Source organism: Carlito syrichta, unplaced genomic scaffold, assembly GCF_000164805.1.
Source record: "Carlito syrichta isolate Samal-C Ts95f unplaced genomic scaffold, Tarsius_syrichta-2.0.1 Scaffold288918, whole genome shotgun sequence".
Lineage (NCBI taxonomy): Eukaryota > Metazoa > Chordata > Mammalia > Primates > Tarsiidae > Carlito > Carlito syrichta.
In genome coordinates, this window is record NW_007233014.1 from 387,377 (window position 1) to 415,106 (window position 27,730).

Here is a 27,730-nt window from a genome sequence, read left to right on the forward strand (position 1 = left end):
CACTTCTGGCTTGAGATTTGTGTTTACTTCCTTCCTTGGAATAGCTCTGTCTTCTCTCCTCTTCCTCCCAGCCTCTTCCCTCCTCCCTACCTGCTTCCCTCTGAACAAAGATAGTGCTAATGAAATCACTGAATCCGAAGCCACTTTGTAGTTTGAATGCGAAGACAAAAATATATAGTTGTTAGTAATATTTCATATATGTACCTCTTCAACTTGAGCTCTTCTGCATGTCTTTTTCCTTTTGCTGTTACTCTTTTCGGCATGCTTTTAAGGTTTTCAGTTTTTTATCTATGTAATAGTTATTTCTTGGGCTAGCTGTTTTGCACTTCTTTTCTGAATTCATTGTTTTCTGTTTTTATTTTCATTCCTCCCTCCAGTATCTCCAGATGAAATGGCCATTGCTTGATGTCCAGGCAGGAAGCCTCCAGAGTAGACAAGCCCTCAAGGATGCCCGGTCCCCATCTCCGGCACACATTGTCGTAAGTAGCCTCCTGAAGATGATTGCTTCCTTTATTGGGGGTGATGAAGACAATGCTCTTTTGATGATAACAGGCCTTGTTTGTCAGTTTTTCTTTCTTTAAAAAAAATTTTTTTGAAATGTTCTTGAATATGGTTTGTATCTATAAGGTACTTGTTTTCTGCTATGGGACCTTAGCGATTGTAATGTACTTGGAAAATGTCCAAGCCTAATACATGGAAACCCATTTCCATGTATTAGACTGGAATCTAGTCTTGCAGGCTCCAGTTAATACAGCATGATTACCTTGGTTTGGGGAGGCCAGAAGTGGTATCAAAGCAGTGACAAAAATACGTTTAGGGGAGGTGAGGTGAAGAGGAGGGAATCAGAAAACTCAAAAGAAGAGTCCTGGATTTGAGACTTCCCAATTCTCCGGTGCCCCAGTTTGTCTTAACATTTGTTGGAGAGTAGGGTTCTAGCATTAGCAAAATTTCATCTGGGTTGGCTGATTGCAAACCTAGAGTAGAAATGAACTTAGAACAGCTAAAATTACATTTAATCTATACATCCATGACTTTGAAAGCATGTGGGTTTGATATAGAAAACATTTGTTTTTAGTACCAAAAGAATGCAAGTGTGTGTCTACATATATTTTTAATGCACTTTCTTAGAGTTTTGTAGGCTCTAAAAGTGGAATTTATAAATTAACCTCTTGAGAAGATAGCTCACACTTATTTGAATATTCCCTTCTATATCATGAGCTGGACTTGATACTTCTGAAATAATTAATGAAAGACATGTTTTTATAATAAATCCATGACAGGTGAAATTATGCAGAGCATGAAACAACCATGTATTTTTTATTTAAGTATCACAAAATGTTATTCATTAATGTATTTGCCTCTATATTGTGATTTCTGAAAATTGCAAAATAATTTTCTTAAGAAAAATCTTAAGATGCATTGTGTCATTTTGAGCTAACTGCCTCCTTATTTTGTAGCTTACTGTAATTGAGTATATAGTATTTAATGAATTATATCTCTGTTGTATGTGTGTGTATATATCACAAAGTAATTTATTTCTATAAAAACATTTTGAGTCATCATTTAAAAAAATGTCTTATCTTCTCATGGTGTAAATGAGACATGTTGAAAGAAGGTTGACACTTGATAGAAGTTTCCTCCTTCCTCCAATTCCACAGTAAAATGGATGCTCATAATTACGTATGCACCTATCATGTCAAGATTTCAGGACTGGAAGTGACCTTAGATTATCTAGGCCCAGTGCTCTCAGAAAAGGAAACTGAGGCCCAGAGATGCCTTAAGTGAATTGCCCAATGTCACACACTGAGCTAGTGGCCAGAGTGAGGACTGGATCCAGTTCTCTGCTACAGTTCAGGGCCTCGTAGCATGTTCTCTCCTACGGGAGGGGAAAGTAACTTTCTGTGTCTGGTTCTGTTTTGCTTTTTTGAATCATTGTCAGGGACAAAGTAAAGAAGATGTAAAGTTGCTGGTTTGGGGTTCTTCCAAAGTGAATGCGTAAAAAAAAAATCTTGCTGGGCTCGGTGGCTCAGCCTGTAATCCCAGCGCTTTGGGAGGCTGAGGTGAGTGGATTGCTTAAGCTCGCGGGTTCGAGACCTGCCTGGGCAACTTGGCAAGACCTCATCTCTATAATAAATCAAAAAAACTAGTCGGGTATGGTAGCGCGCACCTGTAGTTCCAGCTGTTTGGAAGGCTGAGGCGGAAGGATCGCCGGAGTCCAGCAGGTCGAGGCTGAGGTGGCCGGGAGCGGCCACTGCACTCCAGTCTGGGTGACAGAGTGAGACTCCAACTCAAAAAAAAGAAAAAAAAAAAATCTTACAACATAACAAAGATTTTAAAAAATTGTGGCAATTGTAGACACCTAGAGGGTAAAGTGAGGAAGGCTGCCAGTTTCACTTTTCCTGCTTCCTAGAGTTTCCCAGTGTGGGTCCAGGCTTGGAAATTTATTTCTCTGCTTCTGGAAATGCTTGATGGGAATTTCCCACTTTTTTTTTTTTCCGCTACAGAGAAAGGGCATTATCTTTAAAATCTCTTGGAGTTCTTTTCTCTCTGAGTGTGGAGAGAAGATGTGAATCCTAGGCATGGTTTACAGTAGACACAACCCCTGTAGTTGTGGCATAGGGTTCATGGACTCCATGTAGGAAGCTTTACCCCCAGGTAACTGTCGGGATTTGGAGAGAGGTGTTGATCCCCCATGCCCAAATCCCACAAAAACAGTTGCCACAACTTGGGTCCTAAGCATCTTATTTTCCTGGGTAAAAATTAATGATCTGGAGGAGAGGGCAAAACATTCTTTCTGGAGCCTGTGTGGATTTTGGCGAGGGGCACAGCGAGGGGACTTAGGCTTCTCTTTCCTCTGCTGTGTAATAGCAGGCATGTTTACCATAGCAACCACTTTGGGGAACGCACACCACCTTGTAGATGGAGACCTTTGTCCAAGGGAGTCACAGCTGGCAACTGTAATACGATCTTTTGTGCTTTCTGCTTTGCTCTTGGGGATATGGGAATGGCCCTTGCCTAGAGGTTGTGGGCTGATGGAGGAGGGAGGGCTCTGGGAGCTGGGGAGAAGAGAAAAGCCATGAGCTTGGACAAAAGGAAACTACATTTATGAAATGCTTAATGCTTACTGTGAGTGGTGACTTTGGTTGTACGTGTCAGCCCTGGGATTCTGCATTTCCACAATTTTAGTGTCTACAAAGCTGACACCAAGGGATGAGAAGGAGCATGTTCTAGGGAGGGGGCGTTAGAAGAAGTAAATGGAAAACTAGGGTAGAAGAAACACTCAGGTTGTTGACCTCTTCATCTGTCTGATTATCTTATGGTTTTTGGGATTAAGGATCCATGTACCTTGGGACCGCAGATTTATGGTTACCTTTTTTCACTGAACATAGGGCAGTGTGTTGACCAAAATGGACTCTACTTTGGCTGGTACAGTTCATAAATACAGTTTGTATTTATGAAGGGAGTGTTCTGAATCATGGAAGACACATTATTTGGGTCTTTGTACAGTTTAACACTGGCCAGAGGACCTGTTCATGTTTAGATTCGCTGTTAAATGGCTAACTTTTTTTCAGAGGCTTGGGGTTCTTTTTCACACTTTGTTTTTCATTCTTTTAAGTAAAATGTTGTCACATCACAGTGTTTCATCAGAGATGTTTCAGAATTACTGTCTAAGGATTGCTTCCTGATTTCTCCGAAATTTGGATTTATTGTAACATTTGAGCCAAGCTATTTCATAATTATTTCTAATGTTTCACTTTGAAAATAGAGATGTATTCAGTATTTATTAGGAATCATTAGAGACTACAACTATCACAGATTGCTAAGAAAATAACATTCTCCAGTACCCATTTGGGGCAGAATCTTCATACGGGAATTTAAAGTATTTTGTCGGAACATTTTAATCTGATTGGATTTTTTTCATGTGGTATGTGGGTTACCACATTAGAAAAAAAATTGAGTAGAATAAATTCTTGACAAATGGAGTTTAGTTTATCAAATAATATTTAAATTAAGACTAAATTCCACATTTTAGTTGCTGTAGTTGATACAGTTTATAATCTAGTGACTTTGTTATAGTCTGAATTATAAATTGTTACAATCTAGTGACTCCTAATCTGTGTTCAGAGGAGAGAGGAAATCATACCCCAGGGATGATATCTTCACTGGCTAGCCAAAAGATGGGAATTTACACAAGGAGTCAGTCTCTCCCTTCCTCTTCCCTGCCTTCCCTCTCCCTTATTCCTTCCCTGTACCTCCCACAAATTCATTGACTTCTTAATTCAAAGATACTAGCTACAAGTTATAAGGCCTACCCCCACCAAACCTTCCCCATCCCATTGTCTAACTAGCATAACTAGCCTTTTTGCTCTCTCAGTGGAGTTTTGAAATTTGTATCTTTTAAACTCTTTCCTTTTTTTTTTCTCATGCAAAATGAGTGCCAAGCAGCTGAGTTGTGCTGAGTGGTAGAGTTTGAGTCAGCCTTGGCCGGTAAGCTGTGGGGTTAGGAGCTGGTCCCTGGATACCACCCCCGGTGTCTTTGCTATACAAAGACTTTCATTTAGCTTCCTTTGTACCCAGCAAAAAAAAGATTCTGTACCCAAAATGGTGGTATTTTGGTATAGTATGTATCTTACAAAACGGCAAAAGGCTTCAAAAGTTCTACAATTTTATCTTGGGGGTTTCCTTTTGAAGTCGATGTGGAATTTTACCTTGGGGTGGATTTCCAGCGCTTCTTGGTCTTGTGTGTTTTGTTGTGTAATGAGCATCGAGGTGTAGGATGAGAAAGCAGACTGAATTCCGAGGAACAAAGCCTGCCAGACTGTGGTGGTGTACTGTTCTTGTTGTTATTGCTTAAATGCTGAAAGAGAGTGGAACATTTATGAAATAACGCACAGTGGGTAGAACTTCAGAGAGGGTCTCTGCAGTCTGTCTGGGGTGTTTTCAAGGAAGCTCAGACGGCGTGACGGACTTTTGCGTTTTTGTTTCTGAAGAGTTCAGGGGAACCTACTTATACTTAATTATAGAAAAAAACTACCTTGAAACTATCCTCTTTGTTATTAAATACATGCAGTGTTTTGATGGGTTGTCTGACCTGGATTGTATGTTCTCTGCCCTGCTGGATATTTTCTGGGATGTGGTGCATGCCAGGAGGTGCAGTGCTGGATGCTGAGGACCAGCAAGACCACGGCGGCCCCCGCCTTATGTGACAGGCAGTGTGCCCGCCGACACCCAGAAGTACAAGGCCCGAGAGGGGTATGCCCAAGGAGACCTGATTTCGACTGAGAAGTTGGTAGGGCTTACAGGCATGGGCAGCTTCAGGAGAAAATGTCATTAAGAATGAGATGTGAAGCCTCAATCACAGTTGGCCAGGTGAAGGTATGGGAAAAGAAGTGGGAAGTAGGCAGAGGGAAAACTGTGTGTGAAGGTTCTAAAGGAAAAAAGAGTTTGACTTTGAGAGAAGCAGAAAGTCAGACAGGAAGACTAGAGGCTGGGCGGGGCATGGGGAGGGTGACCTGAGGTACAGAATATGGTGAGAATCTGGCATTTAATCCTAAGCACTGTGGGGAATCATTGGGGGCTTTGGCTGTTACCACAGGTAGCTTGTTTTAAGATGTGGCAGTGGGGGTGGTGAACACGGACAGATGTGGAAGGAACATCAGGAGGACTTGCTGATGGGTTAGGTGTTGGCCTTTTGGGAGAAAGGAGAGACAAAGGTAGGTAGACGGAGATGCTGTTCATCAAGTGGGGATATTGGAGGAGGAGCAGGCTTGGGGTAGAAGAGTTCTTTTTGAAGAGATTGTTGCATTCGTCTCAGATTCATGTATTGATTTATTAATTACCCTGCAAATATTTAGTGTGGGGAAAAAGCTTTCTAGACATGGAGAGTGAAGTCGATGGTGAATGCAAGTAACAGTCTTAGCAAAGAATACTATTGCATTGCCTATGTGCCAGGTGTTGTTCTTGGTGGTGTTATCTTATCCCTGTTCCACAGGGGAGGGACGAGGCACAGGGAGGTGCAGTATTGCCCAGCTGTGGGAGTCAGGGTGTGAAACAGTGCAGCCTGGCCCTTAGGGCTCCATCCTCCTCTTAACCACATGGAGTTGGTGGGAGAGAGACAAGGAAAAGGGCACTGAGAGTGCAATGTGTGGGCTGTGTGCTGTGTGGGAAGTCTCAAGGGAGCCCCCAGCCTCACCTGGGCATGGTCAGCGTGGCTCAAGGAGGCCTACTGACTTCGCTGGAGTGGGACATACACAAGGGTCACCCAGGATTGGTTTCTGCGTGTTGTGTTGTAGCTACTGCAAAGAGCTTACTGATACGTGAGGAGGGAGAACAAGCTCTCTGGAGATAGAAATTTGGGGTGATGTGACGGTGTGAGCCTGGACTGACTGATTCTCTAGAAGCTTGTCTAGAAGTGGATTGTCTCCTCTTTCTCTACTCTAGGTATCATTTCCTTGTTGTGATTTTTAAAATTTATTTATTTTACCTATGACTCAGCCAGACCTTCTAGAATACTTGGTCTGTGTTTCCTAGCAGCAACTGAGTCAGAACTTTCCCATTTCACAGACAGGGCTGTGGTTAGGATGTCTGTTTTGTCTAAAGATATAAAACAAGCCTGTGAGCACGGCAAAAATATTATTATTTTTATAAGGACAGCTATGAGTCCCTAATATGAAAAACCAGGTTAACATTTTGGGGGCAAAACTGGAATATGGGATCAGGAATGCTTTGAAGAACATGAGTGGTATAAACCCTGAAGCATACGTGGGGCCATAATAGAATCCATGGTTAGAAGTCCAAAACTTCCTTCTCTTTTACCAGAAACTTTACCCTACGGAGAAGAGTTCTGAAGTTTTTAATATCTGGGTTCCTGGTGTGGCAGCTGACCACCATGGCAACAGAAAATCCTCCACCCAGAAGGTGTGACCTCAGTTGTATACCCTACAGATGAGAATCAGAAAAAATTTCAGGGCCTTAAAATCGTACTTCATTTCACCAACTGACCCCCTTGTGTTGCTTCAGTGCTGTTTGGTAGTTGTCTGTTTTCCATGCTGTTCTTGAACACTTGCAGAGATAAGGATCTATCTCCTGATGTGGACCATTGAACCCTGAGGCACTGAACCCTGAAGCGAGTTCTGTCTTTATAAAGCTGAACTCTTTCTCCTTGAAATGTTCACTGCTTGATTGGTGTTTTGCAGTTTCATTCTGCTTATGCTTCAAGTTATACATCTTGCAAATTTGAAGGGAGCTGTTGTACATTTCCTTCCCCCTTCCAAATCTTCTCTTCACAGTTATGCTCAATTGTAATTCACATCTTTAGTGACTGATATCTTAAATTATTTAGTGATAGGAATTGCTAATTTTTGATTTAAAAATTCTACCTCTGAAGTAAGTGAAATTAATTTTTAAACGTAGCTTTCCTCATTCATAAACTTTATGTTCATTGTAGACAATTTGGAAAATAGCCCATAATCTTACCACTCAGAGACTACATTATGAATAATTTGGTATATTTCCTTCTAGACTTTTTCCTCTGAGTGTATGAATATTTATATTTGTTTTTAACATACTTGAAGTGATAGTAGTGCTCAGTATTTCCAACCTTGTGTTTATTTAAAATGAAAATCACTGTAGTTAATAAGCACTTCCCCATGTCATTAAAATTCTTAAGAATTTTTAATGACCACATAACAGTCCATAATATGATTATACTCCAGTTTACTGAATCAATGCCATATTGTTTGGATTGTCTCCCTTTTTTTTGCTGTTCTGAATAATCCTGGGTTGATCATCTTTGTGCATAAATCTTTGTTCCCCCCCCCACCCCTTTTATTATTCTCTTGGGATAGATCCCTAGGAAAAAGAGTAAAAGTGAACAGACTGCTAAAAAAGTTTCTTGATACATAGTTACAAATTATTTTCCTAAAAGATCTCAACTTTTGTAACTATCAGCAATATGTGAGAGACATATGGTGATTAGAATGATTTTAATATCTCTGGAGGATTTAACAAAAGGAAAAGTTCGGGCTTTCTTGGAGGAGATAAGCCCTTAACTCTAATCTACCTCATTCCAAAACAGAGACCCAGCTCATCAAGTCAGCCTCCCCAGACTTTCCACCTTGAAACTAGGCAAAGAAAGCGATCGCTTTTTAAATGATGGGTAGGTTTTAAAGTCAGCTGATGTATAGCTCTTTTATGGACTTGTACACATGTATTTTAGGTACTTCGCAGCATAACTTTGATATGCCTTAGGCGCCTTAGTCCCTGATTATACCCCAGTATATTTAGGGCTATTCTAGAGATCTTGAGTATGCTCTGATAATCTCAAATAATTGCAGAGGTTTTCAGTTATAATATCTGTTTTAATAGCATATTATTGGGCAAAGATGTTATTTATTTGATGCCATGTGTGAGACTGGCTAGGAATATGACCCTGGATTATGTTTCTAGGAAACAAAGATACTATTGGCTCCTGTGTTCAGGTTCAACCCGCAGGCAGCCTCCAATCAGTTCTTGACCATTTCTTACTGCTGGGTCCTGTTGTGCTTTGGGGAAGAGTCTTTGGCAGCCTGGGGCTAGCATTTCCTGACATTTGTTTCACTGAGTGTTAACAAAGTTACTGGAAAAAAGAGCTCTCTCCCTAAAATAGGCTGGGGTATAAAAAGTAAACAGTTCCTTTAGCACTGGCTCTTGACTGGAAGGGGACTTGAAGCCCTTCCTTGGAGGAGGACCACCTAAAACTTGCTGAACTACAGAACTCTTCTCAGCCTAAGGAACGAGATTGGGACTTAACTTTTTTTAAATTTTATTTTTTATTTTACAGATCAGGGGTACAATTCAATGGGATCTACTCTGGAAAGTTGTTTTTGTTTCAGCACCTGCTCTGTGTAGAAGAGTGGGAGCCTGTTTTACATTAACGCCGATATACTTAGAGCAAAACTCATAGTTTTGACTATGTTTATCTTTCCAGTAAATAAAACAAAAGTGTTCATTTGGCACCCAGCCTGTCCTGCATGTTATTTCTTGACTTGCTGACTAACTCCATGTATGGGGCATGTTTCTCCAACCAGGTTGTAAGTTTCTTGAAGCCAAGGAACCCCATGGTTTTATTTCTTTGCAAACAAGGCTCTTTCCTCCTGTGGTGCTTTGTTAATTAAGCAGAAAACCAATTTCTGGAGAGGGATTGTCTGATTTTGTTTGGAATGAGTGTGATTTCATCATCTTGGCGTGTTCAGAATCATCTTGATTTACACAAGAGCTTGTACATGTATCTTCTTTTTACCTGATGTGGTAGCATGTTTTGAGGAAACATAATTTTGGGCTTTGACATCATGCATGGTTTGCCAGTAACTTGATAGTCCACCCTTATACATTCCAGCTCACAGCAGAGCATGTCTAATTGCCACAGCAGAGTTTATGTGGAACCTGGCTACACAAAAGCTCCAGAAAGTCAGCCTAGAGACCTTCTATCTCTCTTCAATCTTATTTTAAACCAACTGCTCCTTAGGGATCCTGGGATGGGGCCACTGAACTCCTAGAAATCTAGGACTTGATTATTGATAATGGGAAATGAATATATTTCAAGAATGATGTCGTAGGGTATATGAAGTTATTTTGTGGTTGTTTTGTTAATGACTTGCAGGTCAGATTTCATCTTTTTAAAATAAATTATTATAGGAGAAGAAAACAATTGGACTTCAGAGTTGTTCCTTGGAATGTAATGGGAACCAAAGAGGGAGGAATCATCGGTAGGGGTTGCCTGGGAAAGTGTATTGTTATGTCCATTTTGCACATAATGATGTGAAAATCCAGTGAGTTGGCTGATTTGCCCAGGAATCCCAGGCTGGAATGACCACATTCCGAAAGTTATCCAGGTCTTTGCTTTGTCCCCATGGTCTCTCCTGAGTGTCAGCTTCAACCCCCAGTTGGTTGCCAAATAGTAAGATTAGCATATCCAGGGTCAAACTCTGTTCTACCTCCTACCCCCTCCAAACCTGTTATCCTTATGTTTAACATCTCAGTAAAGCACAATGACATTGACCAATTGCTCAGACCCCAAACTTTGGGCTTCATTACTGATTTTCCTTTTCTCCTCACACCTCTCACTTTCAACCAATCAGCCCACCCTGTGGGCTGATAATCCATCAGCATAGTGTGTGCTCTCCTCTACCTTCAAAGTATGTATGGCATCGACTACTTTTCCCCACCTCTGCCACTACCCCTGGAGTTCAGACTGCCATCGTCTCTCACTTCGATGCTGCCAGAGTGTCTTTGCTGGTCTCTTTGCTTCCCACCTGAGTAACATCCCATCGTCCATCTCTGGTCCCTACAGTTCGTTCCCACAATTGAGATGGCCTTTTAAGTCTTAGATCATATCACATACCTCTTATATTGAAATCTAACTCGGCACCATCACCTGGAGAGCATGAAGTCAATTAAGCCCAGGCACTGGCCACACTTAGAGTTTTGTGGTGGTGAAGGACAAAGGACTGGGCCAATAGTGTGCCTGTTGGCTGAGTGGGGTGCCATTGATGAGACCCTTGCTCATATGGCAGGATGTGGCCAATGTCCTTATCGCCATACAGGACCAGGTGCTTTTGTTTGGCATCCCAACAGAGGTTGCACGGCATCTGAGCTCTGCCCGCAGTCTGTCCAGCTACCTGCCTACAATGTGAGACTGCTGACTAACGCTGGATGGTGTGATGCAGTTTGTTTCCCCTCTCAAGCCTGCACAGCGAGTGGATCCTGGACAGTGATTAAGTACATCACCAAGGCTGTTTAATAGACTTGAATGAGATGGGGTCACCGTGTGTGCATGCACAGAGGTTGGTAAAGGCCTCTCACCTTCCTGCTCCAAGGGCACTAGCTACCTGTTTCTCTCATAAGGGACATTGTCTTCCTTGCCCTGATGCCAGGTTAAAGAAAACAAGCACTTAACAAGGTTGAAAACGGGTGTGGTAGCTCACTCCTAGAGTCCTAGCTACTCTGGTGGCTGAGGCAAAAAGTTTGCCTGAGCCCAGGAATTGGCTGTGGTGAGCCATGATTTTGCCACTGCACTTTAGCCTGGGCAACAGAGCGAGACCCCAACTCAAAAAAAATGAAAAGGCTGAAGAAGGAAGGAAAGCCTGCAATGCACTGGTCTAGCCCACGGCCCCCATGGACCCAAGTAAGTCATGGGGGTCCCATTGTCAAAACTTGTCTTTGAGCCCCACCTCTGATTCTTCCCCTTTCTATGGGTCCCCCAAAGTTAGACCCAAGTCAAGAACACATGTGAGGTTCTAAGAGAAGTATTTTTCCCCAACTCTTTCAGACTTGGGGGAAAAGCCAACCTTCATGGGTGGAGGTAGAAAATAAAATCTAAAAAAAGTGTCTCAGTAACAGAAAGGGAACTGGCTAGGCAGGAGGGCTTCTGGTGAAACCTTTGGGATGATTCAGTTAGAGCTCAGGAAAAAAAGAAAGTTTTTTGGATAGAGATATTAGCCCTCTTTAGCCAAAGCCCATAAATGAAGGAATGTCTGAAACCCAGAATTTCAGTGACCAAGGCAAGACATTGTCAAAGTCCGAGTCAGCAAGTTGGGTTGGTTGAAGCCATTTCCCTTTTTAGAATGTAGCCAATCATCTTTACTTCATTCTTCCTCAAGCCCCTTCTTCTTCTACTTCTGGAAAACACTTAGTTGGCATAGCCTTTATTATATACTTCTTTCTTAAATGACGAAGTTGTTTTCAGATATTGGGAATAGCTGACTTTCCAGCATAAGAAATCAAGCATTGACAATAGAGTAAGGTTCTGAAGATGACACCTGTCTCTACACCATTTTTTCCTAATAATAGCATTGCTCCCCACAGTACTACCACCATCACTACCAGTGCTGCCCTCTTCTTCCCCTGTTCCATTTGGTTCTGGTGTATATGTGATTAGGCAAGAGGCAGTCATGCTATGTCTGTGAGTCTTTACTCTGCAGACAGAGTCTAAATCTGTGGTTGTTTGCAACTATCTTCATATACACACACACCCCCCTCAATGGAGGTCCCTCATTCATAGAAGATTAAAATGTGTGTGGGGGAAATGTCTTGATGGCACCAGGTGATTCTACCAGCTTCAATCCTGGACTATCCAGTAAGGAAGCCAGTACCTTTACTAGCTGGAAATGGTTTTTTGTCACTTACAACCAAAGGAGTTTTAACTTACACAGTTTTCCAAGCTTTAGGTTTATAATAGAAAAGGATTCTCTCTTTCTCTCTCTCTCTCTCTCACTCTCTTCCTCTTTCTCTCTTTTTCTCTCTCTATCTTTTCTTGTCTTGTTCTGCCACCCAGGCTAGAGTGCAGTGGTGCAATTATAGCTCACTGCAGCCTTCTTGGCCCAAGCAATCCTCCTGCCTCAGTCTCCTGAGTAGCTAGAACTACAGGTCCATGTTGCCGTGCCCAGCTATTTTCCGTTTTTTGTTTTAATTTTGTAGAGACAGAGTCCTGCTATGTTGCCCAAGCTGATCTTGAACTTCTGGCTTCAAGTGATCCTCCTGCACTGGCCTCCTAAAGTATCTTTTGAATTCTTAATTGTTTTGAATTAAAAATGGTGGAGCATGAACTGGTTCTTCTATCACCACATAAGTAGAAACCTACTCAAGCAGAACAGACTTGCCTTCTTTAAGAATGGGTTGGTTGTGCTAGCAATCTGAGGATTGTTTTAAGAGGGAGACATATTATATACAATGATTTTTAGAGAGAGGCTTGTATGAAAAAAGGAGTTTCCATGATTTGCTTCTGTGGTCATGGGGAATTTTGAAAATGAACTCTAGGTATTTTTGTGAAATTTCTGTTTTCATAGTTTAGTTTCTTGGCTTTTTGTTTTGTTTTATTTTTTCCTGGCTTCTATTTAGCATGCTCATCTTTGCCCTAAAGCTCTCTTGTTTTCTTCCTTTTGTCTCTTGGGACACTGAAGAACCTACAGGTAATTAATGTCATGAAGCACTTCTTTTTTAGTCAAGAAAAAATGGCATAAGAATGTAATAACATAAATAAAGAGGCAGCCTCTTTGTGTAGAGTCCTCTCTACTTATTAAGCATTAAAAAAAAAAAAACATAGATAAACTCAGTTGGCAAACTGAGCATCTAGTTGTTTATGTCTGTCTGACTTGTTATTACAACTTCACTATTTGAGGCAGGTTCTATCCATTTTCTGTTAAAGCACATATAAACTGTGAAAAGATCCTGCAACTCCAAAAGGCTGAAAATGTTGTTCCAAGGCCCCTGAGCTAAATGCAGTGTTTGTGCTTGGGCTGCAAACTGGGTAGTGTCTGCTTGGAACAGTGTGTTAAGGGAGATTCTGGGGCCTTATGTGTCTGGACTCCAAGGAGAAGAATGCATTGGTGGATTAATTTCTGCCAAGGGAGAATGAGGAGAGAATAAGGGACAATAGAGTTATGACAGCTGTCTTCTGTTTTAGGGGAGTCAACCTTTTTGGAGAGGTGTCAGAAATTGAGCCCTATACTGACTATCATAATCCCATCAAATGTCCATTAAGATGTCTCAGTGAACTAGTCATGTTCCAAATGAAAAACTTGATCCAAATGAAATGACGGGCAGCAGAAACATTTTCCATCAGAACCCGGATGATCCTAGGCTTAGAAACTGAGCTGTGTCCTCACATCTGGAATGTTTCTTTGTTCTCCATGACTGATAACATCTTGAGGATATGACGCAAGGACCAGGTATGGTGTGCAGATTCAGCCCATGTTTTGGGCATCACACCTGAGAATGATGACAGTGTACCCAGCCGTATTTCTGACATTTACTAAAACTGGACTACAGAGTGATTGCTACATTTCTCTTTTACTCCCATCTTACTATTAAACACTGCGTGATAAAAAAAAATCAAAATGTTTCCAAAGAGGGTAATGATTTTAATGTTATCTAAAATTGGAAGGGTAAGGGCTGTTTTTTCTTTTCTTTCTTTATTCTTTGAGTCAAAGTTTCACTCTGTTGCCCAGGCTGGAGTGCAGTGACGCGATCATTGCCACTGCATCCTCGACCTGCTGGGCTCAGGCAATCCTTCCACCTCAGACTTCCAAATAGCTGGAACTACAAGTGTGTGCGATCACACCCAGCTAATTTTTAATTGTAGAGACGAGGTCTCACCAAATGGCCCATGCTGATCTTGAACCCCTGGGCTCAGACAATCTTTTCACCTCGGCTTCCAAAGTGCTGGGATTACAGGTGTAAGCCACCACACCTGGCTTCTTTTTTGTTTTTTTTTTTTTGAGTTGGAGTCTCACTCTGTTACCCAGGCTGGAGTGTAGTGTCACGCTCACAAGCACCACAGCCTCGACCTGCTGGGCACAGACGATCCTTCTGCCTCAGTCTTGCAAGTAGCTGGAACTACAGGCACATGCCACCAAACCCGGATAATTTTTTGATTTATTATAGAGACAAGGTCTCACCGAGATGCCCAGGCTGATCTTGAACCCCTGGGCCCAGGCAATCCTCTCGCTTCAGCCTCCCAAAGTGCTGGGATTATAGGCGTAAGCCACCACACCTGGCCTCTTTTCTTTTTAAAAATATAAATGTATTTATCTAATTTGTTTTTTGGTACATGCCAATGACCCCTTTCCTAATTTGCTTGCCACCACTATGAGTTCACGCCTGCTGTGAGACACCAGTGTGACTCTCATGCCAGCCATCATGATTTGAAAAATATAAGGCAGTAAAAACATACTGTGAGCTAGTGCGTGCTTGGACGTCTGTGTGGAATAAGTGAGTGGGCAGAGAGGACATTTGTCAAGGAGAGGGAGGGCGGGCCATTGGCTCTGGGGAAATGGGCTGGGGTTCCAGGGGTGGCCAGTGCTGCATGCGGAGGCCAGCAGGGTTGGGCTTGGCTAAGTGTTCTGGTGTCTGAATGCCTATGTGAATTTCCTCTAGAAGTTTTCATTTGGCAAAGTAGAGTCTGCTGGATTTGGGGCAAGGGTGTGGATCGTCAGGATCCTGCTGGGCGCAGGCATGTGATATCAGAGACTGACGGAAGCCAAAAGAGAAGGGGCTTGTGGAACTTTCTGTTATGTGCTGTCTGAGATTCTCGGTTACTACAAGCTGGCAAATTACAGACCAGAGTTTTGTTCTCTCCTATGTTGGCCCTCCTCTTCCTGATTTTTCTCTGAATATTCGACTTCATCTCAGAATTTGCATGTTGAAAGGGAGCTAAGAGGTCTTGTGGTACAGAATTCTCATTTTTAGAATTAAGAAACCAAGGCATCAAGAAATGAAAAGATGAATGCAAGATTGTGATAATATGATGTCCACTGAGCATTTACTAGTTTCAGGCACTTTTCTTAGTAATTTGTGTAGCTGTCAGGTTTGATCCTCACAACAGTCTTACGAGTGAGCTATCATAACTCTTCTACTTTACAGATAAGGAGACTGAGGCTTAGTGGGGGAAATGATGAGCTCAAGGTCACATTGCTGGGAGGTGGCACACCAGAACTTGAACCCAGAGAATGTGACTCCAGAGCCGTGGTCCTCACTCACCTGTGTTATGCTACCTTAATCACAAGTACACAGGGGCAGGGAGGGACAGGTTTCCGGACACCAGACCAGGCTGGTGTCAGTCAAGCTACACCAGGAACCTGGAGGCCTGTTCTTTTGTGATGCTGTTAATTCCTATTGAGGAAATGAAGCTTTGTGGGTTCCTAGGAGGAAAAGGTACAAACTCTTGGCAAAAGAAAGGAACCAACAAAGAGAGATTCGCATCACAATGAGCTCTTCATTCATTCCAAATTATACCACATGTCTGCAGACTTGTGGGCAAATTATAAATCCTTTTGGTAAGTTTCCTGGGATGGAAGGCTTTTGTAAGACTTTTTCTTAGATCACCAACCGTTTAGTGCTAGGTATAGTCACTCTCCAATCTATCTTTTGTATAAATTTAGATCTTTAAGTTTTGGGGTTTTCTAGGACGTTTGGCAGTTCCCTTTAGAGTGTAGGTGTCTGAATTTCCCTGGCAGCTTTGGTGAGAGGGGATAAGGTGGAATTCCCTGTTTTTAGTGGCTGTCATGTCTGATTGTTCTGTCTGCCCTCCAGGACAGGTGAGACGGATTGCTTTCTAGCTCCTTGTAAAGTTAAACCAACAAGTACAGAAAGGTACAAAGGATAACACAACAAGCATACACATGTGCCTGACGCCTAAAATAGCAATGATCAGTCTTGTTTCCCTCCCTAGTCCACGATCTTGCTTGTAAGCAATTACTACTAAATTTTATGTAAGTGGCTTCACATTTCACACAATATTCTGTAGCTTGTTTTTTTATTCCACGTTGCATTTGAATTTTGCCCACGTTGTACTTTTAAATTTAGTTCACTCATTTAACTGCTTTGTAGTATTTCATTGTGTGGACATAGTACAGCTCCCTGCTTCTGTATTCATGGTTATTTAGGTTGCTTACAGTTTTGAAGATTATAAACTATGTTGGAATTACCATCCTTGGGCGTATATAAGGCCCACTACGAGAGTTTCTTTAGGGTGTGTACCGAAGAAATGGAATTGGGAACAAATTTGTTGTGTGTGGTTTTTTTTTTTTTGGTGGACATGTGTTTTCATTTCTCTTGGTTAAATATCTAAGAGTAAGGTTGCTGGGTCATATGAAAAGTGCATGTTTAACTTGATTTAAAAAAAATCCCCTGCCAAACTGTTCTCCAAAGTGGCTATACCAACTTGTATTCCCTCCAGCAATATATGAGAGAGTTCCTGTTGCTTCATATTCTTATCAACACTTGATATTGTTAATCTATTAACAGTTGTCATTCCAGTGGGTATTGGTGGCATCTCATAATGCTTTTAATTTGCATTTCCCTAATGACAAGTAATGTTGAATTTTTGTTGAGTCTGGGTCCTCCGTTGCCCAGGCTGAAGTGCAGTGGCATGCTCACAGCTACCCCAGTGTGGACCTGCTTGGCTCCAGCGATCTTTCTGCCTCAGCCTTCCAAGTAGCTGGAACTACAGGCGCGTGCTACCATGCCTGGCTAGTTTTTTTTATTTATTGTAGAGTTGAGGTCTCACCATGTTGCCCAGGCTGGTCTTGAACCCGTGGGCTCAGGCAATCCTCTCACCTCAGCCTCCCAGGGTGCTGGAGCTACAGGCGTGAGCCACTGTGCCTGGCCGTATTTGTTTTTTGTTTTGTTTTTTTAATGTGCTTATATCTTCTTTGGTGAAATGTCTGCTCAAATCTTTTGACTATTTTTTTTAGTTGCGCTTTTTGTCTTATTATTGAGTTGCAAGAGTTCTTGATATATTCTAGATACAAGTCCTGAGTCACTTTTTTACTTTAAAAAAAAAATGGTTTTATTTTTAGTAGAGACAGAATTTCCCTATGTTGCCCAGTCTGGTCTCAAACTTCTGGCCTCAAGCAGCCCTCCCACCTGGGCTTCCCAAAGTGCTGGGACAACTGGTGTGAGCCATCACACTTGGATACTTTTTAATTTTCTTAACAGCACCTTTTGCATAGCAAAAAATTTTAGTTTTTGCTGAATTTATTTTTCTTTTATAGTTTGTTCTTTTTTGATCCTATTTAAGGACTCTTTGCCTTACCCTAGATCATGAAGAATTCTTTATTTTTCTTTTGGAAGTTTTATAGTTTTAAGCTTTTATATTTAGGAATGTGATCATTTTGCATTCATTTATGCATGTGGTTTTAGGGTTCACGTTCATTCCTTTACACAAATTCGTTCTTTTACACGTGGATACCCAATTCTTCTAGCACAACTTGTTGAAAAGACTACTTGTCCCTCATGAGATTACTTTGACAGCTTTGTTGAGAGTCAATAGACAATATATTTGTGAATCTGTTTCTGGATTCTGTATTTTGTCACACTGATCTATATATCCTGATGTCAGGAACATGCTTTCTTGGTTACAAGTCTTAAAACCAGGTAGTATCCTCTAAATGTTATTGTTCTTTAAAGTTGTTTTGGCTATTCTATGATTTTGTTTTTGTTTTTTTTTGCATTTCACATAAATTTTATAGTATAATTATCACTTTCTAAAAACAAACTTGTAGAAATTTTGGTGGGATTTTGTTGCATTTATTGTTCAACTTATGTCATCCTAGTAGGTCTGAATCTTCTAAGTCACAAGCATGATCTACCTTTTCATTTATTTATGTCTTCTTTAATTGCAGCATTATTTTGTATTTTTCTAAATACAGGTCATGCACATGTTTTGTAAGGCTATCCTTAAGCATTTCAAATTGTTAGATGCTACTGCAAGTGGTATTATTGTTGTTGTTTTATTTCAAATTCTTATTGTCTGTTGCTAGTATATATAAAGGTACAATAACTTTTTTTTTTTGAGTTGGGGTCTCACTCTGTCGCCGAGGCTGTAGTGCAGTGGCATGGTCATAGGTCACTATAACCTTGACCTCCTGGGCTCAAGTAGTCCTCCCACTCTAGCCTCCTAAGTTGGGACTACAGGCACATGCCACCAAACCTGGCTCACTTTGATTTTTTTTTTTTTATAGAGACAAGGTCTCTGAATGTTGCCTAGGCTTGTCTAGAACTCCTGGGCTCAAGCAGTTCTCTTGCCTTGGTCTCCCAAATTGTTGGGTTAACAGGCGTGAACCAGCATGCCTTGCCTTAAAAGGTACAATTACTTTAAAGTAATTTTTATATTGGCTTTGTAGCCTGAGGCCTTGCTAAACTCACTTATTAGTTCTGGTAACTTTTTCGTAGATTCTTTAGGATTTTCCACATAAACAGCTTCATTTCTTCTTTCTCATCTGTATGACTTCTTTCTACCTTGTTGTGTTGACTCAGGCCCAGCCTTGTATGTGAGCTCTGGGACTTGGTGATGTTTTCTGTCTGCCTCATGGAGTCTCACTCTACACAAGTGCAGCTTTAAGTGGGAATTACTCAGGATTCTCCAGAGAAACAGAGGCAATGATAAATAAGGAGGTTTAGCATAAGGGATTGGCTCACATGATTATGGAGGCTCAGAAGCCCCAAAATCTGCTGGAGGCCCAGGGAAGCCAGTGGTATAGGCTCCCATCTGAAAGCCAACGAATGGGCTCAAGACCTGAGAAGAGCCAATGTTTCAGTCCGAGTGTAAAGACCAGAAAAGATGGATGTCCCAGCTCAGGCTACAGTTCCCTCTTATTTAGCCTTTATGTTCGAATCGGGTCTTCAACTGATTGGATGAGGCCTGCCCACATGAGGGAGGTGAACTGCTATATTCAAATCTACCTATTAAAATGTTAATCTCATTCAGGAGCATCCTCATACATACCCAGAATAATGTTTGGCCAAATGTCTGGGTACCCCATGTCCTCCTCAAGTTGAAATGCAAAACGATCCCTTAAACATCCAAATAAAGACTCGGGGTTTCTGTGACGACTTCTGGAGCCCTTTATCAGAGTTGCTGCCTCTTTCCCTGTACTCCGCCTCCATTTGGCCCAGTTGCCTTGGAATACATCATCACCAGACTAGAAATGCCACAGCATCTGTGGCCTTGGCTGGCTTGTTCCTTAAGCAGTGGGCTCTATGGGACTTTCTAGAGGATCATGAGGTCACACCTATTTCATAACAACACAAGACGTCATCTGCCTCTTTCACTCTATATGGTGGAATTTTCCAGAGACTACATGATGTGTGACATCATAGCAAATGGAAGGCAGAGGCAGATATGAGAGTCCAGCTGCCTTTTTTCCAAACCACACTCTTGCTGGTAGTGGCAGGAGAGGGAAGAAGGACAGCGATAGTGCAGTCTGGCTTCCACTGGTGGCCGGTGTTTCTGTGCTAATACCCAGCATTGCTTGGCATCAACCAGGTTTCTGGGACTTGTGGTGTATCCTGCACCTTTCCATGGACTTCTATAATCTCTACCCATCCCACAGCCCCCAGATTTTCCCTGTTGATGGGAGTAGAGGCAAGGAGGATAATCCTCTCTTTTCAAGTGCTGGAGCTGAGGGTGTAGATGAAACCTGGGAGCTTGGGTGCTAAATTTCACCAAGAAGGTTTTAAGCTAGACCTTGGAGGAGACTGTGACAGGGCCAAGGGGTGTTGGTAGTAGGGGCTGAGACCTCCACTGGGCACCAACTATGTGCTAGGCACAGTGCATCATGATTTCTGACCTTTGATCTCAACAAGATCCTTCTCACACCCCTGTGAGTTAGGAAAATGGATCTCACTGATTTCTCCAATAGGGGAGCTAACATTTGGAGAGGATTGACCAAAGCCCTAGAGCTGAACCTGCCATCTTGGACCCAGGGCTTATACTAATTAGTACACTTTCTTGCTTCCCACAAAGTAGGGGAGCACCGCTTGGATGCAGAACGTGGGGTTCATCCTAACCTATAATAAACATTAGTGAGAGATTTGTTGCCCTGGTGCCCACTTGCATGGATGGGTGCTGCCAGGGGGTAGAGATGCTAATACCCAGCCTCACACAGCAAGGACCATGCCTAGACCTCAGCCTGGACCTCATCTGTACTTCACGATGTCCTATGACATGGGTCCTATGAATGGTCCCATTTATAGGTGGGGAAAATGAGGCTCAGGGAGGTTAGGAAGGAAGGAAGTTGGGGACTTGATCAAAGTAAGAGCCAGCAAGACCCCAAGTGCGACCAGGACAGAGGCAGTCAGCTTTATGTGTGGCTGTTCAAGTGGGCCATCCTAGAGTTCTGGGTTCAGTCCATTTCCATCCTTCACTAGAAGATACCTAACCTTTCTGTTCCCCAGTTTCCACACATCAAAATGGAAATGGCATTCTCAACCTCTTGGAAGTTGGGGGAAGGAGAACTGAAAAGCAATATCTGTAAAGCCCTTGGTGGTCTGGGAAAGTGAGGGCCTTATTTGTGGTATGTCCAGAGTTTGTGCATGTATATGGCTTGGGCACCTGAGAAGGCCTGGCTAACCAATCCCCCTCTCAGACCTGGTGTAGAGTCATATGTATCACCTTCTCAGTTTGGCTTCCGAGGCCCATCCAGGTCCCTCACCCCTGGCAGTCCCTGTGTCTCCCTGGTTGTCTATTTTGCATTCATTCATTCATTCCACAAATATTTAGATCCTGTGCTGGAGAACTAAAAGTCAACAAAAGAAGCCCAAATCCCTGTCTTCCGTGGGGCAGTGGGAGACATGACTTAGCACTTGGTAGATGATTCCATAAGTAACCCGACATTTACAGAGGTGATAGCCTGCTACCAAGAAACAGAAGAGGATGCTATGGGAGGGTATAAGGTGTTCTGGCCTAGTCCCTACTGGTTTTAATTTTAATTTACATGCTATTGCTAAGCTTTCAAGGAAGATTGGGTCAATTAATACTTCTACCACCAATTTATAAACTCTTTCTTCATAATCTTACAGATGTTTGCTCCTGTTTGACTTAATTCTTTGTGATTGGTGTGCATTCACCTTACCTAATTTGCATTTCTTTGATGCTTTCTGAGGTTGCACATCTTATCATATGTTCATTCCCTCCCCTGTGACTTGCCTGGTTTAATGCAGTCTTCATTTTAAAGAATCAGATAGTTTTCTGTTATTGATTTATAGGAACTCTTTATATAAGCTAAAGACTTGATTATATGAGTTGGAAATTCTTTCTTTCTCCCAAGCTGTGATGTTTTAAACTTTACTTAGATGATCTTTTATTTTTAATCTTCTTTTGTTTTGTTATTTTTTAAAAGACAGAGTCTCACTGTGTTGCCCAGGCTGGAATGCAGTGGCTATTTAGTTTTATTTATTATAGTGCGCTATAGCTTTGAACTCCTAGGCTCAAGTGATCCTTCTGCCTCAGCCTCCCAAGTAGCTGGGCTTACAGGTACACGTCACTGTGCCCAGCTTTAAGTTTTTTGTTTTTGTTTTTTGTAAAGAAAGAAATTTTAAATTTTATTGCCTTTAGATTTACCAGTGTTTTCTTCTATGCTTTTATTTTGTACCTACTCTAAGTAGCTCCAAATTTTTCAAGTAGTTGGTATGAGAATTCTGATTTTGATTGCACATCTGCTCTAACTACCACATCTAAGGAAATTAGTTTTCTTTGGTAGGAATCTAAACCAGAGGTTGATTTTTTTTTTTTTTTAAAACTATGATTTAAATATAATTTAAAGCAACTCACTCAGAACAAGATTCAGAAATTGTAGACTGGACCCCTATTTGGAAAATTTGAAAGTGCAAGCACTTTGGGAGGTGGAGGTGAGAGTATTGCCTGAGCTTATGGGTTTGAGACCAGCCTGGGTAACATGGTGAGACCTCATCTCTACAATAAATAAAAATATTAGCTGGGTGTAGTGGCACATGCCTGTAGTTGCAGCTACTTGGAAGGCTGAGGCGGAAGGATTGTCTGAACCCAGCAGGTTGAGGCTACAGTGGCCGTGAGTGTGCCACTGCCCTCCAGCCTGGATGACAGAGTGAGACACCAACTCAAAAAAAAAAAAGTGCAAAGGAAATAATTAACTCTTGGTCACATATTGCCGAGGTCCTGGGCTCTCGACTCTGGCTTATATTTTATCTCATTTGTCTTCCTAACAGTCCAGTCCCTCTTGAAGTCTGTGATTTTATCCCCATTTTAGAGATAAGAAAACCAGGGCTTAAAGAAGCTAGATAATTTATGAAGTGTCAGAGCCAAGATTCAAACCCTGATTTTTTCTCACCACAAAGCTTGTGTACTTAATAATACACCCCATTGCCGTTTTGAGAGTTACTTAGAATTTGTTTGAATCCCAGCATTTGTATAAGTTATTTTAAATTTGAATGTAATTGAAGAGAAGGGGGAGTGCTGGTGGAGGACAGGCAGGGGAAGGGGAGGGGCTCGAAATTCAATCACAGAAACAAAAAAACCCGTCACTAGGAGGGCAGTTCCAAAGACATAGTTCCATATTTCATGTAACAAAAATATTAAAAGCCCAAATAATTGCATCATGCAGGTCTGATGCTGAGTAATCACCCTCCCCCATATTACTGGGGGGGGGGCAAGAAGCCTGGGAAGCTGCTTTTGCCTAAGGAATCACATTCCAGGGGACTCCGAGGATTTAGGTAACCACAAAAGCCATTTATTTCGAGTACACTGAGATTTCCACCACTTTGATCCCTAATCCATAGCATAATTAATAAATGAAATGCGCTGCAGCACAGGTTTTTTACAAAGTGTACTTTAAAAATGGCTTTTGGTCTGACATGATTCATTTGCCACTTGGAAAAGCATCGTGGCTTCAGAGGGGCAGGCCGGGAGAGGACGCCTGGTGGGCAGCCGAGGGCGGTTTTCTGGGGCACGGCTCCTGCCTTGGGCCTCCACAGAGCAGGCTTTTCCAGACACCTCCCTGACTCCGTGTCCTCAAGGACGTGTGTACAGAAATGGAAGGCCAGGACTGAAATGTCATCTGCTTTGTATGTGTCAGAAGAGCTCAGGCTCAAGCCAGCCGATGATCTTTTTGTTTGAATTTGCCCCTCTATCAGTTGAGGAAAGTTGCTACAAGTAGGTGGGGATCATAGAGCGATCACAGATGGCCCAGACTGAAAAGCCAGACATCTGCCTTGGTTTTTTCCCCTCCTTTCCTTTTCCCATCTCTTCTACCCTGCCAGAAAATATTTAGTAATTATAATGAAGAGACTGGCTGGGCATATATCAGTGGGTGAGAAAACATCCTTGCTCTCATGTAACTTCTGTGTTTTGAGGAGTGGAGGAGGAGAGATTAGAAACCCTAACCAGTGAACAGATAAATATACTATGAAAAATAATAATAAATTAATAAATAATAAGATCTGACCACTTAAACGATGGGCCAGATTTTAAATATATGATATATAAAATACATAAATAATAATCAGTAATAAGATTTTGACCATGTCTGTCATATATGTGGTCATACATACATATGGCCTATATGTATATGATCTATACATATGTGATCAGTTTTGTATCTATAACTGGATCCTTAGGACCTTGGAGTGTAAGAAGTCTTCTTCTTCTTCTTCCCATTTTACAGATGAAGAAACTGAAACCTAGAGAAAGAGGAGATGGCTTTTTCTCAGGAAGAAAGTCTGACCTCTGCAGTGTCAGTTTGGTTCATAGCCAAGGTCTTTATTTCCTGTGCTTTCTCTCTCCATCAGCTGAGGGTGGCAAGGCAGTTTCAGTTACTGATAGGAACTGTGGAGAGGGCAGCAGACAGAGTGGGGCCATGGGCTGAAGGGCTGTTTGAAGCAGGTGGTGGGAAGGGCCCCCCTGTGATGCCAGTGTCCTAGCTGAGATCTGAATGCTGGGAGGTGCCTGTGCTGTTATGCTTCCCCAGAAGCTTCTGGCAGGAAGGAGTTAAGGCCTTGCATGTGCCCTACACTGGTTCATTAGGGCCTTAAAAAGGGGAAGAACATGGTGGCTGTAAATGTTACAATCTTACCTTTGGCCCTTGGGGATTCTGTCTTTCAACCTTGACTCAGTAATAACTTGTGACTGGCCAACAGGGCTTCCTTTGAGGAAACTGGAGAGAATGGCTTGTTATATTCAAATATGCCATAAAAGTATCACCATTTATTTCAGTGTCTGATGCCCCCAGCTTGGGGAGCCCGAGGAGGCTCTGAAAGGGTCTGAAGAGGCCCTTTAGACTAGAAATGAAAAGGGGGTGGGGAATCCTCAGTTCTAAACAAAGAGTCTGCAATGGGCAGATGGCCAAACGCTGCTTTTGGAGTGGAGGAGAGGGAGAGAAAGGTATAGACGGTTAGCTGGAAAATGTGGTTTTGCACAGAGTTTGGGTGCCTGGTCCCAATATGAGGGCAGTATGAACTTCACGGTGTGATACTCCACACAGCTCATGGCCCCTGCCCCCTCCTTTTGCTTACTGGTCAGTTTGTGGAAAGACGGGGGCTGTGTCTCCAATTTGATCAATAATGGGGACCGAGGGGGGTGGTTAGATCCGTGTGGCTTTCAAGTGTCCTGTTCCTTGTAAAAGTTCAGGTTTTAGGTCTGAGACTGGTGTGTGTGTGTGTGTGTGTGTGTGTGTGTGTGTGTGTGTGTGTGTGAGACCTTAGTATGGAGAGGTGGGCTTGGGCTATTGGAAAAGAGAGTCCTGCAAGCACAGAGTGACAAGGTTTGCTGGGAAGCAGCAGGCCAGCATTGCTGTCTTTATTCTTCAGCAAATCCTCCCAAAATGCCATATGCTCTTGCATTCCGGTGCTGCTGCATAGGGTGTGATTTAGTTAATGCCCACTCCGCAAACAGGAAATGGTGCTCACTGCTGTGTATGCTTTTCATGGAGATAAAGTGTCACCGGCAGGACCCCAGACCAGCAAAATCCTAATGCAATTTCCTAAACCCCTGAAAAGGTGGGAGTGGGGGATGAAAAGGAGTGGGGAAGTAGGTAGGGTAGGGAGCTTTGTGCCTGTAACTCTGTTCCTTAGGCAGTGGCATCATGGGGAGGAAAATATTGATGTGCCCTTTTTGTTTTTGAACCTGAAGTTTGGGTTTTCCGCATGCCTTTGCGGATTTTTTAATGTTTTCTGAGCGCCAGAGTTTGAACGTTAGGTCACTGTAGGCACCGGCCCGCATACACGCGTTTCAGCGGAATATTTTCAAGACTCCATAAAAACATGGGGTTTTCAAGCCTAGGCCACTTGTTCAGGTCCTCCTCCCACCCCCCACCCTTTTTGGCAAAACCATGCAAACATTGGTATTCAAAAATATTTTGTTACTTTTCTTGGCAACATGTTCCAAGAAGGAATTGCAACACAGTCTAGGAGTTAGGAGGCAACTTTCTGGGGAAAAGGCGGGGGTGGGGAGGTTTGGAGTTTGAATCAAAAACAGACACCGAAGCTTTAATAAAATAAATGAAGCGGAGCCCTTTCAGCTCACGGTGGACTGTGTTGGTGCGCGGGTCAGGCTTTAACGTGCCTAGTGGAAATTGACAGTCTGAGAACTGGGACATAAACAAAAATGTCAGTCCCTGGGAGTCTTGTTCACTGGACAATGTCTCAATTGTTTCCTTGGTTTTCAAGGCAGCAGGGGAGAGTGGAATATTAACTGTTTACTGCCCAAGGCTGGCTGGGAAATTCCTTTGAGAAGGAAAAAAAAAAGGCAGAAAATCATGCTTTTTTTATTTAGAAACTATTAAACAAGTCAGTAAGTGATAGGAAAAAGCAGATTGTTTTCTCCTTAATTATCTGCCATTCAGTTTCATATCCCTGCATACCATTTTTGGAGTATATGCGTGAAGGAACAACGGGGTCCGGTTTCTTTTTAAATTTGAATGTTAGACTTGTGTATTGTCAGGTTTTAAAGCTTGCTGACATGTAGATTATCTGCCCTCAGTGCATATGACAGTGGGCTTTAGGAAGAGAAGTGTGATTTCTGGTAACACTTTACATTTATTTAAATTTTAGCTTTCAGCTGATATCCGGTTAGTGTTTGTTCCTTTTAAAAATACCCTGTTGGAATAAAAATCAAGTGGTTGGAATTTTACAAAACAAAATATATTCTGCCCTCCCGTAAAAATACACTCAGTAATAAAGAAAGGGGGAAAGTAACAATGTCTTAGAGAAGGAATAGGAGGCACAGAGGAGGCCCAAAATTCTATTCACACTGAATTTAGTTGATTAGAGAAACAAACAGCAAAGCCTGGTGTATTGGTCTTTATCTGGGCAAAGTTCAAAACTCAACTGGTAATTATGTCCTTAGAAGCTTTAAAAGGACTGTGTTGTTACAAAAGCAGTGACTGAGCTTACTTCTTTGGGACAGAATGCACTTGGGTTGTTTGTTAGATAAACTTGTTTTAATAAATAGGGGTCAGGGGAGAGGTTCCTGTTCTTGGAAGAATCCCTGATAAGTGGCTGTCTTCTCTTGGAGAACTTTAGGCTTTCTCTCTCTTCACTTGTGAGCCAGAGGCTTGCAGGCCGCTGAAGTCAGTGTTGGCTCCTGCTTCCTGTCAGTCAGGAAGTCACTTCCTTAGCCCAAATTACAAGCTGTGGCACAACTCCCCGGCCAAACTGAACAGGGCCTGTCTTTCCCAGAAGACTGTGTTTCTAGATGCGGAAGCGCAAATTGGTATGCCGTGTGATCATGGTATGCCCAAAATACATAGGGAAGAGTGTCATTGGAAAGAGGCTGTTTCCCCAAGCTGAAGACACTGCCCAGAATGACAGGGTCTGGCTGCTCTGAGCCTTGTGAGAGGCGGTTGTGGCTTTCCACTGTGTGCCAATGACCTAGTAGCTGCCCCTGCAGACCCCTGGCTGTCTCAGAGCCATGTAGAAGTTCATGTCTGGGCCAAATCTTGCATTGTTGATTTGGGAGGCCTGAGGACTTAGGTTGGTGGACAGTAAGCTCCCTGGTTACTTCACAGATCCAAGAGGTCTTGGGAATCCATTATCAAGCTTCATGTGTATTTACCTCCCTTTAATCGATGGTTCAAGGGTTTAATTCCTCTCCTCTACCCTCCCTACCTTTCCCTTCCTTCCCTTCAGGAAGGTCAAGTTTTCAACCCTATGGCTTCTTTTGGGAGAGAGTCCAGTGACTTTTGGGAACAGTTTCCTATGGCTGGTTGCTGGCTAGCATGGTCCCCACTTGCCAGAATAGGGGCTTGTGATTTTTGGTCATTTCATGGCACTTTCACGGATGACAGCACTTTTCTCTGTCTCTCTGGCATAGGGTGTATTCTGAGGTCTGATGTCTGTGGGAAGAACAGCTCATCCTTCACTGGGATACTCAGTAGTTATGCTGTTGCTTTCCTATGCATTTTCTTAGTTTAAGGAACAGTCTAAACTCTGCCAAGGTGGC

The 27,730-nt window shown here is 42.4% G+C and overlaps 1 protein-coding gene across 2 annotated transcripts in view; it reads left to right on the forward strand.

Annotated features, from left to right (window-relative positions):
• Window positions 1-364: 364 nt before the first annotated feature.
• TCF7L2 (transcription factor 7 like 2) overlaps window positions 365-27,730 on the forward strand; it is a 125,629-nt gene continuing 98,263 nt past the window's right edge. For both annotated transcript variants that reach the window (XM_021710423.1, XM_021710422.1), the window contains exon 1: window positions 365-479. In XM_021710423.1, the coding sequence (XP_021566098.1) occupies window positions 387-479 (93 nt within the window). In that variant the 5' untranslated portion in view covers window positions 365-386. The remainder of the gene's footprint in view (window positions 480-27,730) is intronic.